General features: G+C 38.0%; 1 protein-coding gene across 1 annotated transcript in view; it reads right to left on the reverse strand.

The window, feature by feature from the left end:
* Positions 1 to 3,871: 3,871 nt before the first annotated feature.
* Ppp2cb (protein phosphatase 2 catalytic subunit beta) overlaps positions 3,872 to 19,780 on the reverse strand; it is a 39,141-nt gene continuing 23,232 nt past the window's right edge. The window contains exons 2-7 of the mRNA XM_003474878.5: positions 17,125 to 17,334; positions 14,395 to 14,568; positions 11,393 to 11,482; positions 11,123 to 11,284; positions 10,391 to 10,509; positions 3,872 to 4,576 (exon numbers count right to left, since the gene is read on the reverse strand). Coding sequence (XP_003474926.2) covers positions 4,504 to 4,576; positions 10,391 to 10,509; positions 11,123 to 11,284; positions 11,393 to 11,482; positions 14,395 to 14,568; positions 17,125 to 17,334 — 828 coding nt within the window. The 3' untranslated portion in view covers positions 3,872 to 4,503. The remainder of the gene's footprint in view (positions 4,577 to 10,390; positions 10,510 to 11,122; positions 11,285 to 11,392; positions 11,483 to 14,394; positions 14,569 to 17,124; positions 17,335 to 19,780) is intronic.

Genomic DNA, 19,780 nt, shown 5'->3' on the forward strand with positions numbered 1-19,780 from the left:
TCAGCCCCAGCAGATCCTGCCAGTTCTCTCTGTGCCAGAAGCAGCTGACTAATGTCACCATGGCACAGGGTTCTGCCCAAATCCCAGCTGTTCTCTTCCAGACCTCTCTGTGCCAGGAGCACCAGGACAGCGGGTCTGCCCAATTCCAAGATGTCTTCCACTAATTCTCTCTATGACACTGAAGCCAACACGGCGCCAGGCTCTGCCCAATAATGTCCTCCACCAGACCCCTCTATGCCAGGGGCGACTCGGTGATGTCACCAAGCCACAGGTTCTGCCCAACTCTAAGATGTCTTCCACCAGGCTCTCTGTGTTATTGATGTCGTTGTGGTGGTGGGCTCTGCCCAATTCCAAGATGTTCTCTGGCCAACCACAGCAGCCATGGGACCCAGTCTCTAGTACTCACCACGGCTCGGTGCAGGTCTTCCTCTTGAGTCTACTGCATACTACGCCACTTGCCTTCACTGCGTTCCCGGCAGAGCGTGGAATGCCTCAGCTTTTTGTAATAAGTCTTTCTTCTAGTTTCCAATACCTTGTTCTTCACTTCCATGTGAACTCACCAGCATGGTCTTTAGTATTTTTCCTACCATTACCATTCAAGTAATCTCTAAGTTCCAGGCTTCCCTACTCTTCTCTTCTGAGCTTGCATCAGAATCATTCTGACTGCTGATTTCAGTGACCTAGGCTGTTTCCAGGCTGCTCCTCAAAATTCTTCCAGCCTGTTACCCATTTCAAAGCCGTCTCCTTATCCCTGAGTGTTATAGAAACACAACTCTCAGAACTACTTTTATCTTAAATCTGTGCAATGTTACTATAACAGGGTACTAGAGCCTAGGTAACTCATAAAAAAGACATTTCATACAGTTCTTGAGTTGGAAAATATAAGAAAAAGCTGCTGGCATCCAGTGAGGGCTGCTATCTGCATCATCCCATAGTAGAAGGCTGAAGAGGAAGAGAGCTCAAAAATGCAAGCAAAGAGTGTATTCATAACAATCATGAAAACAAAGCTCTTATGTAACAATGGTACAACCCACTAATCAAGGCAAAACTCCTACATCTACTCACCTCTTAAAAGTCCTACCTCTCAACAGTTAGTTTGGGATTTGTTTCCTACATGTGAACTTGGTAGAACACATTAAAAATATAGCTAACATATTCCATTTTAGTGCATATGTGAGTTTAGAAATCAGTTAATTCAATTTTGTATGTATTGATACTCCTTTAAATTCTGTCAATTACTCCAGTCTACTTAATATTAACTAAATATACTGAGATTTCTTTTGTTTAGTATCTTTTTGGTCTTTTAATAGCAAACAAACTCAAGTACCTTTGCTCCTGTTATTTGTCTTATAATTAGTATACAGCTGACTCTGTCTTTTAACTAGAGAATGTTGTCCATTTATACTGATTCTGATTTTGAGATATAGTAAGCCCCCAACTTAGGAATATTCGAGGTTCAAACTTTCAGATAGGAACTGATTTTGCATTACAAACATTTGTGTGTTGTGTGCTGCTCACTGTAGCGTGACAGTGCACAGTAGCACAGTGCCAAGCCATCTGGACGCAGGAGGAAAAGCAGTGGTGAGGAAGCTCAAAGGTGTGTAAGACTGTGTTGGACTTAGGAATGAATCCGACTTACATTCTTCTAGAACACAACACGTTTGTAAGTGGGGGATTCATCATCACTTTCCACACATTTTTTTTTTTTTGCCCTGGGAATTGAACTCAGGGCCTCACATTTGCCAGGCAGGTGCTGTGCTGAGCTACATCCCCAGGCCCTCACCTCAACACTTCATCTACACTTTTTATACTTTTTCCTTTTTGAGACATTCTTTCACTATGCAGTTCAGGCTGGCCTTGAACTCACTTTGTAGCTTAGGTTGGCCTCAAACTAGCAGGCCTCCTGCCTCCTCAGCCTCCCAAGGGCTTAGGGTTACAAGCATGTATGCTCCTACACCCAATTAACCTACTCTTAAAACAATTTATACATTTGAATAGTACTTTCACTTCTACTTGTACTAATCTTTCAGAGATCTATTCTTTCTAGGTCAAAAGCAGAGATTTTATTGACTGATTGAGATAGGTTCTCACTATGTAGTTCAGATTGGCCTTCAGTTCACTATGTAATGCAGGCTGGACTTGAATTCGTAGTGATCCTCTTGCCTTAGACCCCTGAGTGCTAGGATTATAGCACTACCACACCTGGATCAAAAGTAGAAATATTAAAGTTTTTCTTTCCAATGTGTTTATACATGTAACAATTCCTTATAATAAAGGTAATCATAATGTACTGCAAATATGTACCAATAAAAATTTAAAAATATTTTCCTGAAAAATATTCTGAGTGTTGGAAGTAGTGGATATAGTACCATTCTAAGAATTTCCTGGTGTGCCATGCACGGGCCACCTCTGCTTGGGGGATAGCCAGACCCTGGCCTTTTCCCATGAATCAGCACTATTCACAAACTGCAGTGGAAGAGAACAAGAAGTCAACAAGAAGCAAGCCTTTTCTGTGAATCAGCATCGTAAGTGGGCCGCCACCACTGGGGGACAGCCCGACCCTAGCCCTTCCAACATGTGGGTTGGGAAACTAAAGAGCTAACCTCTATCCCCAACACCCGTAAGCAACTGGGTGATCCAGAGAAACATAGGCTGCCACCATAGCTACAGATGTGGAAAGCAATTTGATGCGACTGACTCTGCAGATCTAGGGCCAGTGGTCTGACCATCTAATCAGAGGACAGCAGTATACAATGTGGCATCTATGGGGGAATTTCCTTCTGAAGGTCATTGTCATGGTTAATTCTCTATTATCTTGTTTTGAAGTCCTGTATCGTTTTCATTGTTCCACTGGGTTGGGTTTTATTCTGTTTTGCTTTGTTTGATTTTGTTGTCTGATGGCATAGGCAGCTATTTAAAAATAGCAAGATATATTATGGTAATCATTTTGGATTTACTATTGTTTTGAAGTCCTTTATTACATTCATTGTTGTTTTTATTGGTTCTATTTTGTTTGATTTTTACTATGTCTGAAGGTATCTACAGCTATTTTGAAGACAATCAGATGCATTATGGTAACCATTGTTTGATTTCGTATTCTTTTAAAGTCCTGTGTCATTTTACAATAGGATTTTATTTATTTTTGGATTGGCTTTGTTCTATTTTGCTTGGTTTTATCTTCTTTAAAATTTTTTCCTTCCTAGTTCCATAAATCTACAGTGATAGCACAAAGTCTATATTTTGTACTTAAAATCATGAATAAATTAAAACAAATCACCTAATGAGATGTCTAGAAACAAAAATGTTTTTGCCCTGGGAATTGAACTCAGGGCCTCACATTTTAATTGTTTAATAATTAGCACCTAATATTTGGATTTTTTTCCCCCTCTGAAAATGAACTTGGATGGCAAAGTTTATTAATCCAGTCAATTTAGCAAGACTCTATTTTAAAAAACCAAAAAGGGTTGGATGTAGCTCAGTGGTAGGGTGCCTTTGAGTTCAATTTGTGAGTACCAGGAAAAATGTTTTTATGGCCAGAGCTTGGGGTTGAGCCCAGGACCTCACTCATGTGCCAGAAAGTGTTCTACTACCCAGCGCATTTCCAGCCCAAGAGCATCACGTTTAAGTCACCTCCTATTGTTCAGAAGAGATATTCTGTTTTATTTTGCTTTTTGAGACAAGGTCTCACCATGTAGTACAGGCTGCTCTTAAACCATGTAGCTCAGGCTGGCCTCAAACTCATGCTGATTCACCTGCTTCAGCCTCCAGAACGCTGGGATTACAGATGTGTGCTGCCACACCCAACCATTAGACAAGATTTTGTACTAAGTTTTAAAATAAGTTTCCATTTTATGCACACCACAGTTAAACATTTTTTGTTTAAAATGAAAAGTTTATTCGCTCAGTACACCAAATAAGATGCAAGCACTGTCATGACAAATATACAGAAATATGCAGATCAACATAAAACAGTATGTAAATGAAGGGCAATCTCTTTAATGTTATGACAACATACTCCCAGGAAGAATCTTTTCTTCAGTTAATCATACATTTTAATAAAATAAAGGATAATGGATTAACTGGAAGTCAGTTTGTGAATTTTTCTTAAAAATAAAATTTCAACCGTATTAATCCATGCTCGTTAAACACTATAACTAAAATTTCCAAATGAGCACAAAAGAAAATAAAGCAGTTAGTTACCTTTGTTGCTGGAACAGTCCCGAGGAAAATAGTTACTACAAACACAGCAGGCAAACTGTCAGAATGACCGATGTAGAACACAGTGTACCAAATTTCAGTCTCAGATTGTGCTAAGTGCTCATCATCAGTATGGCACGTTTTGGTCCATGATGTGTTTTAATGCCAAGACAGATCACACAATTTGTTACAGAAACATAGATTACTGTTGCATTTTTAAATTTTTAAATATATATATGTATATATATATATTTTAAAAAGCCAGGTATACTTTCACATACAAAGGCAGTTTTTCCCAGGAGGCATTTACAGGAAGTAGTCTGGGGTGCGCCGAGTAACATGAGGTTCTCCACGGCGAGGTGCTGGGTCAAACTGAAGACTATAAATGGCAAAAAAAAAAAAAAAAAAAAACAGGCAACTCATTAAAATATTTGACTTCAGAAGCACACAAATCAATAAAGAACAAGATGCTGAACAGAAATAGTAGTCTTGGCTTCCCAATGCTACTGCATTCACTTAGGCTGGGATGACCCTCGCCAAATTACTATGGGTTAACCTGTGTCACCACTTCACAAAGCTATGGTGGGAAGTGAAAGGAGGCAAAAAAGGTCTACTCCAGGGCCTACTCAAAAAAAGGCTTGTAATGCTATCACCAGTGATATGGAAGTTGTGAGACTGACGTGCTTCTCTCTTTCCTGATTTTAGGAAGAAAACAGTTTCTTTTCTTTCTTTCTTTTTTTTTTTTTTTTACCACTAAGTATGATGCTGAAAAAAAAAGTATGATGCTGAATGGGAGGAGGCTACTTACAGATGCCCTTTATTAGAAGAAGAATGTCTCTTCTATGATTAGCTTATTGAATATTTCTGTTTTGAAAGGATGTTGGGTTTTATCAAATGCATTTTCTGCAGTTACTAAGACAACTGGCTTTTGTTGTTTAACTTTTTTGCACTCACTATGTAGCCTAGGTTGGTCTCAAACTTGGAGGAATCCTCCTACCTCAGCCTTCTGAGTGCTGGGATTACAGGTATGAGCCACTATGCCCAGCAGTCCTTTAATACTAACATGGTTTGCTACACTGAGCCAATTTTGCATTCCTGGGATCAAGCGTACCTAGATTTTCCTTTTCCAATCAGTCCGTAAGCATGCACACAGACTTCAATCTGCCAGGTTACGTGTGATTTTTAAGCCTGACTTCCTAAGGGGTGTTCCTGGGTTAGAGCAACTTGCTGTTCACCTGGTATTTGATTAAAAGTTGTATTTAAGTCCCTAGCACTAGCAAGGATTACACACACTGTTGACTAATCTACTTACTAGTTGCCTAGGGCAGTCATCACAAACTATTGCAATTGAGTGGCTTAAATAACATGGGTTTATATGCTCAGATTTATGGATGCTAAAGTCTGAAGGAGTTAGCTGGGTCTTGTTCTCTTTGCAGGTCTGAGGCAAAAATTCTTGATTCTCCCTGGCTTCTCTTCTGTTGGGTCACACATTCATGGTTTGTAGATGCAGTACATCACTCCAATCTATCTTGTTTGTTCAAGAGAAATTTCGTATGTGTGCTGCTTTGCACTTTTATTTTTTAAATTGTAATCAGTACATAATGATTGTACTCATCACAGGGAGCTGACACACGTACCTAACAGATCTTACTTCTTTTTACTTCTCCTTTGACACCCTCCTCTCCCCCACCTATCTATTTTCATGTGGGTTCTCTCCTCTGCATCTATGCTGCTTTTTTTCTGGTGAGGATGTGAGTCACATTGGATTTAAGGCCCTCCCTAATCCAGTGCAACCTCATCTTAATTAAATCTGCAAAAAGTCTATTATCAAATAACACCACACTAAGGTTCTAGGTAAATATGAATTTTTTGGGAGGCCACTATTGAACTGAGTCTATGTATGACTTGGATACCTTACTCTGCACCAGAGTGGGTACAGCTAGTACATGCACATAGCCTTCCTGCTACTCAGCATTTATCATGACCCCAGCAGGGCTTATCTTGGCTATCTCTTTCCCTAGTTTTGTCTGTTAACTTCTTGTTGCTCTACTCTTCTGCTTGTCACTAGGAGTATCATGGGAACCATGGGAATACTCATAACTGGGTCTCAACCATGACAGCCAGTTTCAACAGAGTACTCAGACTGAGATTCTCTACCCTCTGTTGTAAGGCAGAGCTGAGGAACTTTTCTGGTCTGCCTCTCTTTTTTGCACAGAACTTCTGTGCTACTGCTGGGGACAGGCACAGCCTACTTCTGAGACATCTTCTGATCCATGGAATGTGCTACAATGAGAGCAAGTGGGAACTCAGCGTTGTCACCTTGTCATGCATGTCTGGAATACGGCATCCAGCCTATAGGCCAGGATGAAAAAGTGAGCCTTGGCCACTCAATCACCCAGCAGGAGTACAACTTCTGTAACCCAGGACCAGGGCAGCTGGCATGTGTTTAATATCTCTCAGATACAAATTATGCCCTAGAATGGGAACTGTGGAAACTCCACGCTTCTTAACCACACCTGGCCAGGAAGAGTAGCTGGGATAGTTTCTATAATGTGGATATGAGAGTATGGGGAAGGAGCCAAGTCACGGCTCAGATGCTACTGCCTCCAACTGTTTTGAGATTTAGCAGGTTTTTACCAAATAATTGTTTCTTCATTTGCTTTAAGTCCTTGGACAATTCTCAAAACCTTTTTTAAAAATTGTTTTTTTGAGTTAAATGGCTATTTTTGCCATAGACACAGTATGCTGCACTTCTCTTTTCACAATCCAAAGCAGAAATCTACCTATTTATAATAGCTACATTTAAAATTCTCCTTCTAAAACTGTATGTGAGAGAAGACCTGGAGGGTACCTCCATGCCAGGAGAAAGAGCAGCCCTGGGGCAGCCCTGCTCCCAGCAGATCCTTGAGGGGAGAATGGGGCCTCAACCCCGGGAGAGCTCAGTATGGTGCAGCAAGAGGAAAAGACTAAACCAACAGACCCGAGCTGCCCAAAAACACCACCCAGGGAGAGAAGGAGCAACTAGACGCCATGACGGCCCACACTGAGCCCAACAGCCCATCTGAAACCCCACCTTGAAGCCCACATCCAGCAGACAACAGAGGGTCTATCTGTTCCCTCTCTACCAATGGGGGCAAGATCATTTTTCACGTTCTCTTGTTTTTAAGATGTTCTCTCATCAAGTAGTTCCTGACAACAGCACTCTCGTTTAGTTCTGAGACTGTCCTCACATGATCCTGCTGCCATACTTTCAACAGATTTTTTTTAATCATCTGATTTTCTATTTGGAGTCCTTAAAAGGACTCTAGTCCTTTACTGTGCTTATCATGCATGTTTTGTGTTGTTTTGTCTAGCTCTTCTTTTTATTAATGTCTTCTTTAGACTTGCTATGGTTTTATTTAGTTGGCCCAACATCTTGTTACTTATATCTTCCATGATCTTGCCAACTGCTTTACTGAACTATTTTGTTGAAGTGTGAGGCTTTTGGTTTCCTTTTCTTTGACACGCTATGGATCAGCTTTGGGCAAGTGGGGGTATTTGGAGGCGTTTTGTTGGCTTGTCTTCTCATGCTTTCTTCCCTCTCTGTCTGTCTGTCTCTCCCTCCCTCTATCTCTCCCATCCTCCCTCTCTCTGTTGGTTTGTGTTGAGGCTTGCTTCTAGTATGAAGACTTCTTTAGTTAGTATCTACTTTTCAGTGGTATTCTCTGGGGATGGCTTCCTGCCCACCTTTGCCTGTGTCCCAGGTTCCAGCCACCTAAGTTGACTTGAGATAACATGCTAGGGGCTGCAGCATATTTGCCTCAATACCCATTCTCCCAGGATGGACCACAGTATTGCTAATGACCCACAGGTAATCTAGTTATTGCCATCTCAAGAAAATCAACCAATAGCAATAGCTGTGACACTTTTGTTATTGTAATAAAATCAGCATCAATTATAACATGAAACACAAGCTGAATATTTGTAAACCTAAGGGCCAACACCATACCACCCTTGTCTGTAGAAAAGAAATCTATGATTATAGTGTGAACGCTAAGACAAATCGAATACTGACCTACAGAAAATGGAATGACTTTATCTCTATTAGCACAGTATTCAATAACATAAAGTTAACCATCTAGAGTCATAAAGTTTAGTAGTTATACTGGTGGAGGGGTGGGGATGTGGAGAAGGAGGAGCAAAATTTGAAAAATTAACTGATGGGAAAAGAGGAGGAAAGAAAAGTAAGGTAGGGGGTCCTATTAAGGAGCAAAAGGAAATTAATAGTGATAGAGAACAATCACTGGAAAGAATAAACAAGAAAAGGGGAAAAAAGAACAGCAAAAATAGATCTTTTATCTATTTTTTCTCTCTTTTATCTTTTTTTTTTCTCTCTTTTAGAGAAGGAAGACAAGTTGGAAGGGAAAGAGATAAAAGAGAAAAAAAAGAAACTAAAAGAGGAAAATAAAGTTGGAGAAAAAACCCTAACTGGAAAAACTCAACAAAGGAAAGAAAAATAAAGTAAAACAGGAAAATCAATGAAAAGATTGAGGCAAAGAAAAAATCCTGAGGTTACTGGATAAGTGGTCTGTTGGCATGATTTTCAGTTTTGGGATCCAATTCCGCATACCTAGCCATAGGGCGGATACATCCTTCAGCGCCCTCCTTGTGCAGAAATGACTTCAAGCACATTCAATTATTTGATCTTTGACAAAGGAGTCAAAACATACACTGGGGGAAAGATTGCCTCTTTAATAAATGGTGCTGAGTAATCTGGCTATCCATATGCAGAAGATGGAACCTGGACCCATATCTCTCACTACATACTAACCTAAAATAAAAATGGATCAAAGACCCAGATATGGTGACACACGCCTATAATCCCAGCACTTGGGAGGATGAGGCAGGAGGATCTCCAGGAGTTCAAGGCCAGCCTATACTACATAATAAGACCTTGTCTCAAAAAACAAAACAAAAAACAAAAAACCCCCACAACCGAACAGATACGTAAATAAAATTTAAAAGTTAAATCAAAGAACTAAATGTCAAAACAGAAACACAACCTGCTAGAAGAGAAAACAGGCAAAATTCTTGCAGTTGTAGGTATAGATAAGGACTTTCTGAAAAGAACCTTAGTTATACAGGAAATAGTTCTGAAAATCAACAAATGAGACCATATTCAATTAGAAAGCTTCTGCACAGCAAAAGAACCAACAGAGTGAAAAGACAATCTACAGAAAAGACAATCTGCCAGGAAATGAACTTAGGACCTTGCACTTGCCAGGCAGGCAATTACACAGCTGAGCTACAACCCCAGCCCCAGAATGGGAAAAATTTTTTGCCAGTGATTCCTCAGTTGAAGGACTCATTTAGAATACAGAAAGAATTAACACAAAAAGAGATCCTCAAAATAAAAGACTCACTCAAAAAATGGACAAATGGAATGAGGAGATAATTCTCAGAAGAACAAATACATGAAAAAATGCTCAACTTTGCTGAGCATTATAAAACAACACTGAAATTCCACCTCACTCCAGAAGGAAGGGCTATCATCAAGAAATCAGTAATAACAAATGCTGAAGGGGCTGTGAGCAAAAAAGGAGCCCTCCTCCACAGTTGGTGGGATGTACACAGTGGTACAACCACTACAGAAATTAGTAGGGAGATTCCTCAAGAGCCTAAAACTAGAAATTCCATTTGATCCAGCTATTCCCCTTCTATTTGTCTTCCTAAAAGAGTTAAAGACATTTAACAGAGAGACATGCATATCCATGTTTATAATAGCACAATTCATAATAGATAAATCTTCTAAGTGGCCCATAAGACTATCAAAGATGAATGGATAAAGAATATGTGGTATTTACATCCCATGGAGTATTACTCTGCCATAAAGGATTGACTTATTTGTAGGAAAATGTGTGCAGCTTGACACCTTGGGGTATGTTATGTACACGTACCAATTTCACACAAGGAATGTAAACGTTATGTACTTCAAATACGTAGAAAAAAAGAGGGGTGGATGGGTGGGAGAGCCCAAATATGTAAAGGGGGGTCGACAAAGGGAAGGAAAAGGAATTAAGATGTGTTATGTGCAGGTATCAATTTCACAAAAGGAATATAAACATTACGTACTACACACATACACTAATAAACTAAGATTTTAAAAACTGTTTAGGAAATTGATTGCATACAATTAAAATTTAAAGTTACTTACAAAGAATATTTCAAGGTATCATCCAATTCCATGATAGCTGCCTGGTTTCCACAACGGTAACAGTAATTGGGTGCACTGAATATGGTAACCACATTCCGATCATGGCACCAATTGTATCCCTGCAGCATTAAAAATATGCTTCATTATAAAATTCTGATCTTGACCACATATAACCAAATATCCCTTGCAGACACACAGCCACATGCAGCCTCCATCTTTAACAGTGCATCTGTCTGCTCAGAACATAGTACTGGGCACAGGGTTTTGTTACATTGAGCTCCTAACTATGCAGTTGTGCTTAATTTTTGAGATCTTAGCTATGGCCTATGTTGAAATTTCTTCTACAACAATGATAAGATTTTTCAACTTTCCCTCATAAATTGTGTCAATTTGGCCTGGGGATTTAGCTTAGCGGCATAAGCGCCTGCCTTGCAAGCAGGCAGTCATGAGTTCGATCCCAGGTACCAATGAAAAGGAAAAAGACAAAAAATAAATAAATAAATAAATAAATAATGTCAATTTTTGCTTCATATATTTTGAAGCTATTATTAGTAAATAGAACACTCTCTTCCTAGAGATCTGGGCCAACTAATACTTTGCTCTGGCCATCTAATATTTTACTATTTGATATAAAATTTCCTTTCATTTGGGAAGCAATATGTCCTATATTTCAATTCATGAACACATAGATACTATTTGAGATAAAGATCACGTATCAGAAGAAGTACCTACCTCCATTACAAGCTGGTGGGCACGAGAAACCAGTGTGAGACCATTGGCATGGTTAAACGTTTCAGAAATATCTTGTCCAAATGTGTAGCCAGCACCACGTGGTGAAATACCCCATCCACCACGGTCGTCTGGATCTGACCATAAGAGATCACACATTGGGCCCTGATCAAGAAAATGAAATGTATGTCATAAATTAGTGGCAGTCATAGTGAACTTATTTAGCATTCTCACATGAGTTATACTGCTTTCTCTTTTTTAAACAAAGTTTACCTCATGTGGAACTTCTTGTAAACGATCCAGGGCTCTTATATGATCCAGTGTATCTATGGATGGAGAGAGGCCACCATGGAGGCAGAATATCTGTTTAGGAATTTAAAAGGAAAATATATTTGTTTTACTAATTGCTAAAAGTCAAAGAAAGCTAAATAACAGTTACATGTGTCAGTCCTAATACTCTTTTCTTTTTCTTTCTTTTTTTTTTTTTTTTTTTTTTTTTGTCTTTTTTGAGACAGGGTTTCGCGCTATGCAGTTCAGGTTGGCCTTGAACTCACTTTGTAGCCCAGGCTGGTCTCGAACTCGCAATGATCCTCCTGCCTCAGCCTCTCACGTGCTGGGATTACAGGCATGAGCCACCATGCCCGGCTTCAATACTCTTCTTTTCAAAGTAAAGTTTATGTAGCCCAGGCTAGCCTCAAACTCATGGCATCTTTCCTGCGTCAGCCTCCCAAGTGCTGTGATTATAGATGTGTATCTGGCTAAAATTGTTAACATTTACATATACAGTATTCCTTCCACTTTTTAACTTCATGGTTTCACTAGATGGTTTGCTTGTTCTTCTGTGTGTGGTGCTAGGCTAGGGTCTTGTGACTGCTAGGAAAGTGTTCCACCAATAAGCTCCATTCCTAGCATCCCAGTTTGTGTGTGTGTGTGTGTGTGTGTGTGTGTGTGTGTGTGTGTGTGTGTGTGTGTTTTGGTGTGTCTTTTTGAGGCAAGGTTTCACTGTGCAGTTTAGGCTGGCCCTGAATTCACCTTGTGGTCCAGGTTGGCCTTGAATTTTCAGGGATCCTCCTGCCTCAGCCTCCCAAGTGCTGGGATTACAGGTGTGTGCCACAACGCTGGGTCTCATTTTATAGTTTTTTTCTTTTCTCTGGTGAACAGGATCCCTACTCTTGTGTCTTGTTATTATATTGTGTTTTGGTTATTGCTGATGTATAAAAACTTTTCACAACAAGCAACCATTCCTACTGATTATTACTGGTTACAACACTTTTTCAGTTTTCTCAGATTTTCTGAGTGCACAATTTATTTGAAAAAATACATATATGTAATTTTCTTTCTTTTCAATATTTATGTCTTTTAATTGTTTTTACTGCTTAGTACACTGGCTAGGACTTCTAAAACAACACTGAATAGTACAAGTTTTTTGTGTTTGTTTGCGGAGACAGGGTCTTGCTATGTATTTCTGGCTGTAGCCCAGACTGGCCTTGAATTTGCAGCAATCCTCCTGCCTCAGTCTCCCAAGTGCTAGGATTATAGGCATATGGTACCATGCCTGGCTAATAATGCAAGTTTTTTGAGATAGGGTCTCTCTAAGTAGTTCGGGCTGGCCTTAAACTCTCTATGCAGCTCAAGTTGGCCTCAAACTCACAGCCCTTCCTGCCTCAGTCTCCCAAATGCTGGGATTACAGGTGAACCACCATGCCTGGGCTTTATAAAGCAAGTTTTAATGAACATTTTTCTCCTAATTTTGGTGAGGAGGATTTCTAATGCTTCACCAATTTAACCCATTAATGCAGTTGCATATTTATCTTAATTGAGTTTTAAATCATCAAAACAGGAATTTTCTCAAATGATCTCAGTCAAATCTTATCTTTCTATACTTGCCACACGACGTGATAGTGATATTACACTAGGCACATAACTGGTTTGCTTTTTGCATAACTGGGGATGGAATAAAGTGTAAGCTGTGATGCTTTTCATCTCTTCTCATGTTCCTTAAAGGGTTGGTGAAATCTGCCTACTAAATTTTAGCTCTGGTTAACTGAGTACCACCGATACATCAAACATTGTATCTGTTAGGTAAGGTCATGTTCAAATATTCTGTAGACCCATTTGTTTTGTTTACTTATTTTAGAGGTACAGAAACTTTTTGCAATAATATTTTATAACAAACAATGTGTCAGTAGTGGTGTACATTTGCTTTGTTTCTTACAAGTACTACAATAATAAGAGCAATGGTTCACTGAGCGTAAGAGTGTGGAGGGTGCTGACAGGTGGAGAAAAATAAAGCTCTACTAATGTACTTTTACTTTTTGGTACCATTAATAAACTTTTAAAAAAAAGTTTTGGGGAGTAAAAGCTAGAGTCTTTAGCATAGCAGGCAAGTATTTTACTACTGAGCTATATTCCTGGTCCAAATGGAGTTACTTTAAAAACGACACATCATCAATACTGACAGGATACCTATCTAAAATAATTTTGTCTGTTAATTTTAAGATTATATTAGTTTTTAACAATGTAAAACCTTAACCACCTTATAAATTAATGCTTTAATTTTAGCAAACATAGACAAAGTATTATCTATGTACTTATTATTTTTAATTATCCTTTTAATAATATCCTTTGGACATTACTGCAGTGTCCATAATCTTGGCTGGGAAAAATGTAGATCATCAGAATTACACAGAGGGTCATAACCAAATTATACTCTCCCTGGAAGGCCAAAAGCGTTATCTACTACAGCCCTCAGAACTATGGACATTTAAGAACTACAGTTTTATATTTAAATTTAAATCAGCTTATACAGTAAAGCCTCTAGAAATTATAATAGGAGAATTGTATTTTGTTTTTCTACTTTTCAATGTTCTGTGGTATGTCTGCAATACTTATTTTGGGTGGAACAAAGCACTTCTTAGCAAAGGTTTGATTATCATGAAAATAGGAATAAAGTTATTCATGTAACCAGCAAACTGTACAGCATATATGCAGATACTTTTAAATAACATCTGGCTTTATTAATAGTACATATCATGATCTTACAATCTTAAGCACTTACCAAATTTATAATAAAAGCATATTAGCATATATATTTGAATAGGAAATTTGCCGTTCTAAGTGCACAAAACTCAACCAGTTCCCTGCTTAGAAATTTGAAAAGGTGTGTGTTGGGGGAGCCAAGATGCATATACACAGGTTATGTAAATCTAGAACATAAATTATTAACAGTACATCTTTCCTGACAGTCATACTGTCACCACACACACATAACATACCTGTCCATCTACTAAAGCTGTAAGTGGAAGATAATCAAAGAGATCTGTAAAATATTTCCAAACATTGGCATTTCCGTATTTTCGTAGACATTCATCATAAAAACCATATACTTGGGTAATCTGTCGGCTTTCATGATTTCCTCTCAGTATGGTAATGCGTTCTGGATAACGCACCTGGAACAAAAGGAAGAGAAACCTTTCACAGTTCAATCATAATTTTTACTGTATCACGTTAGGAACATTAACTTTGGACCTTTCTTTAAATGGCTCTTTGTCCTCTAATGGAATAAAATATTAATCTTTATAAATAAATAAAATATTAATCTTAATATACCTCTGATAAGTTTCTTTGTAGATTAACTTCTTTCCTTTCCAACTCCTATTTTCACAGAAGACTAAGTTTTGGACTCAGTCAAATCTGAGCAAAATTTCAAATGTATTAGAATCCAAAAATCTCAAAAACCTGTGGTCCAAAGCATTTCAGGACCCTGGCAAGCAAGAGGCTATGAGTTCAATCTCCAGTAACAAAAGAAAAAAAAAAAAAAAGAGAAAAAGAAAAAGCATTTCAGGTAAGGGACACTTGAGGCCAGGTAGGGTGGTATATTCCTATAACCCTAGCATTCAGGAGTTTAAGGCAGGAAGATCACCTTAAATTCAAGGCCAGCCTGAATTATATACTGAGTTTAAGACCTGCTTGAATTACACAGTGAGATCCTATCTCAAAAAAAACCAAAACAAAACACCCAAAACCAAACCAAAACAAAACCACAAAACCTCAAACCCCAAAAACAAACAAACAAAAACCAAAAGGATACTCAACATGTATTTAGTTAGGAATGTGTTTTATGAGAAGGAAAAAACTCAACAAATTCTATAAATTAATCAAAATGTTACAAAGGCATATTTTAATTCATATGTATTTGCTAAACACCCATTGTATGTCTGATACTAAACTATACCTAGATTTGGTGCTATAAAGATAATGTTGGGTCCACAAAAGAATAATACAAAATAATAATACTTCAAGAAGTTAAAATTACTATACTAATTCCACTCTCAGCTATATACTTAGATGGAAATCTGTTCACACATGTTCATAGCAACATTATTCGAAATAGTAAAAAAAAAGTGGAAACTATGCTGTTTAGGGACTTATTCAGGAGAAATGTGACATAAACAATATAAGGTAATAAGCCAGTATGTAACAGACATAAGTAAGGGATATTTGAGAAGTTATAATATAGTAATTTCTTTTTTTGGCACTGAGCATTGAACCCTAGGCCTTTGCACTGAAGTACATCTATAGTCCTTTTTACTTTTTATTTTGTGACAGAGTTCTGCTAAATTGCTAAGTTACTCACACTGAGCTCAAACTTATGATTTTCTTGCCTCAGTCTCCCAGAGTGCTGCCAGGTGGGCCCCATTCTGCTCAGCTTTATTATAGTAATTTTGAGTAAAAGGAGTAAGGCTAGCTGGGTGTGGTGGTACACACCTGTAATCCCAGCACTAGGAGACTGAGAGGGAGGAGGATCATTCAAAGTTTGAGACCAGCCTGGGTTACAAAGTGAGCTCAAGGTCAGCCTAAACTGCAGAGTTACAGCCTGTCTCAAAAACAAAACAAACAAACAAAGTAAGGCAAAAATATGAAGTCTTTATGGAAAAAAGAGAAACCCAAGTCTGGGGAGAATGGCTAAGAAAGTAATGAGAATAATCTTTTTTTTTTTTTTTTTTTTTGTCTTTTTCGTTTTTATCGGTACCAGGGATCGAACTCACGACTACCTGCTTGCAAGGCAGGCGCTTATGCCACTGAGCTAAATCCCCAGCCCTGAGAATAATCTTATAGGAAAATTGGGGAAGAAAATTCATGCAGTTAAGGGCTGGGGATTTAGCTCAGCGGCATAAGCACCTGCCTTGCAAGCAGGCGGTCGTGAGTTCGATCCCTGGTACTGATAAAAATGAAAAAGACAAAAAAAAAAAAAAAAAAGAAAAAAAAAAAGAAAATTCATGCAGTTAGTTTAGAAAACACTGAATAAGAAAACTGTGATCTGAGGCAAAGAGTTTATGCTATCAACTACTGACAGGTAAATCCAGGTTAGACTATAAACAGAGGACGGCAAGGAGTTTGAATCTGATTTTACAATAACACAGAATTACCAAAGAATTTGGGAACTATGAAGAAAAAAAGTGCTAGTAAGTGTTAAGGAAGAGAGATTTCATCTCTCAGTATATTCAAGGTGATCTAAAAGGATCAAATCTTAGAGACAGAAACACAAGTTACCAAATTATTGCAGTAAGGTGTAAAGTGATAAATTGTGGGACTGGGGATTTAGCTCAGCGGCATAGGCGCCTGCCTTGCAAGCAGGCAGTCGTGAGTTCGATCCCTGGTACCAAGACAAAAAAAAAAGTGATAAATTGTGTGGAGCAACAATAGACTTTTCAAGGCAAGAATTTAAAAGGCTTGTTTACTGACTCAGTATGAAGAGTAAGTCACTTAAAAATTCTAAAACTTCAGTTATGGACAACCTGAAAGAATAATACACATCAGAAGTAGACAGAAACTTAAGGCATAAATTTCTTCTGTCTGTTTTTAAAAGATATAAAGCCAGCTATTGTTTAAGGAGCTATGAACTGAATGGACCATAAACTCAAAAAAGATGATATGCAATACTGCCATTCGTCTGCCTAGTTCAAAATCTGGAAAAAAGAAAAGATGATTTTCATTAACCATACCTTTAATGCTACAAGAAGAGTCACAGTCTCCACAGAATAATAACCTCTGTCTACATAGTCGCCCATGAATAGATAGTTTGTATCTGGTGATTTTCCACCAATTCTAAAGAGTTCCATAAGGTCATGAAATTGGCCATGTACATCTCCACAGACGGTAACCGGACAACGAACCTCTTGCACATTTGATTCTTTTGTTAAAATTTCTTTAGCCTGTTGGAAAAACAAAAACAACACAGAAAAAAAAATGTTATTACAGATTTAAAGGTAACATTTTTTTCCTACTAAAAGAAAACCTGGGGAAAGCACTGGTTAGCATGCCTTATAAAAGCATAAAATAAAAACCACACAATTAGATATACTTTACTAGTACAGCTATAGTAAAAAAGACACAAAACAAAAGCTTGCAAAGGCACGGAGAACTTGAAACCCTTATATGTTGTTGGGAATATAAAAGATTGCACCTTCTACTGCTATAGCAGTTTTTCAAGAAGTTAAAATTACTATACTAATTCCACTCTCAGCTATATACTTAGATGGAAATCTGTTCACACATGTTCACAGCAACATTATTCGAAATAGTAAAAAAAAGTGGAAACTATTCATATCTACCTATCATCTCCTAAATGGATAACTACAATAGACATACAATGGGATATTATCCAGTAATAAATGAAGTACTATTATATAATTGCAATTTTGAAAACATTGTGCTATGTGAGAGAAGCCAGTTACAAAATGTCACATAATATACAATTATATTTACATGCAATGTCCAGAAAAGGCACATTTACAGAAGTAGAAAGTAATTAGTAATGTTGCCTAGAGCATAGGAGGTAGAGGAAGACAATGTGTACTGTTATTTCCTGGGAAATAACAGCTGAGAAATTCAAGATTTCTTCCAGGAATAATGAAAACATTCTAATACTGCAATGGATGCATAAACCTAAGTGTACTAAAAGCTACTGAATTGCACATTCTAATGAGTAAACTGCACAGTATTGGAATTTTATCTCAATAAAACTATGTTTTAAAAAGTAATCTGCTGACTGTGGTGGTGCACACCTGTAATCCCAGCACTCAGGAGCCTGAGGCAGAAGGATCATCTGGGCTACCAAGTGAGTTTAAGGTCAGCCTGAACTGCATAGTGAAACCCTGTGTCAAAAAGACCCCCTCCCCCCAAAAAAGCCCAAAAACCAAAAAGCAGAAACAAAAACCCCAAGACAAAACAAAAAAACTTACAAGTTTCAAAAGTCAATGAAATATAATTCACAATTATCCAAATCCCTTATAAACAATTTTAAGCCAAGTTTCAAACTTCATCTCTCGACTTGACTATTCCAACTATCTTTTATTTTTAGAATTAGGTTGAATATACCATTAGGAGGCCCTGACAACAGAATTTATGTATAAATGTGGGCAAGTTAAATTTACTGACTAAATACAAGGTCATTAACAGCTGACATATTTAGTAACTCTGGCTAATAGTAGAAAAAGAGCCCAGAATCAGGAAATGTAAAAGGCCTCTAAATTACCAAAACAGATACAATGAAAAGTGTATGTACCTCTCCATCAACTTGCAAGAAGGCCTCATAAGCCCTATTTTGGGCATATTTACTTGTTACATATAAAACTCCAACTACATATTGTGTTTCTAGGTCTATAACAAATTAGGGAAGACCACTGAAGAGTTAGGAACTGGGACCAAACAGACATGCAAATGTAGATGAAGAAGCAACCAGATGATGTAATAGCAGAAGTAACACAGACTAATAAAACTTGAATGATATTCAGAAGTAGAACCTGCTCCAGGACAAGCCAACACTGAAGGGAGAATGTGATTTTAGGGACAGATGATTCTCTGGTCCTCCAGTGATTTGATAATCTAAAGCACATTTAAAAACGTGGACGCTGAGTTTCTGTATGCACACTACCCACCTCCACTGCTCTGTATCTGTTAATAGAGTAACATTTTTGTCCATTAGGTAAGTGTAAACCAAAATCTTAGTTTGCACCTAGTAACATTTTTTAAGAGTAGTTTTTAAAAATTTGTTAGTCACTGCCTGCTTGACTCCGTGTGTGTGTGTGTGTGTGTGTGTGTGTGTGTGTGTGTGTGTGTATGTAATGCCTACTCACAAATTTAGTCTTATTCCTGACTGGGTTGTTTATATTTTCTCTATTTGTGACCTTTTTGGGGGGGATGGGTTGCTTCTACATTTTAAAGTAGCCAAATTTACCGTTCTTCCCTCTTTAGAGTCTGTGCTACTTGGGCCTTGTTTTAAGAACTGTCTCCTATACAAAAGGTCAAAAAGGCAATTCTATGTCCCATATTTTTACCCCTTAAGTATTGTTTTTCACATTTAATGAGTTTTTAATCCAGCTGGCATGTGCTGTGTGGCATAATGAAAACAGTTTTGGTGTTTTTTTTATTTTGGACTCAGTGTTACTTATCATATAGCACCTTCCTTTTCTTATAATTCAAAATGTCATCTCTGCTAAGCTTTTGTAAAGATCCAAGCAAGTTTCTGGATGAACCTATTCTGCACACAAACTACATCATCACAGTTCCCTCAAACCTTTTTTTCTGAAGGCGTTATCTCTTGAACTGCCTGCTCTTCTTGTTATTGGCAACCTTGCCCAGGGTCCTGAGTAGGTTGCA

The sequence above is a fragment of the Cavia porcellus genome, unplaced genomic scaffold (assembly GCF_034190915.1).
Source record: "Cavia porcellus strain 051 isolate PalLab524CR breed Dunkin Hartley unplaced genomic scaffold, mCavPor4.1 scaffold_29, whole genome shotgun sequence".
Classification (NCBI taxonomy): Eukaryota; Metazoa; Chordata; class Mammalia; order Rodentia; family Caviidae; genus Cavia; species Cavia porcellus.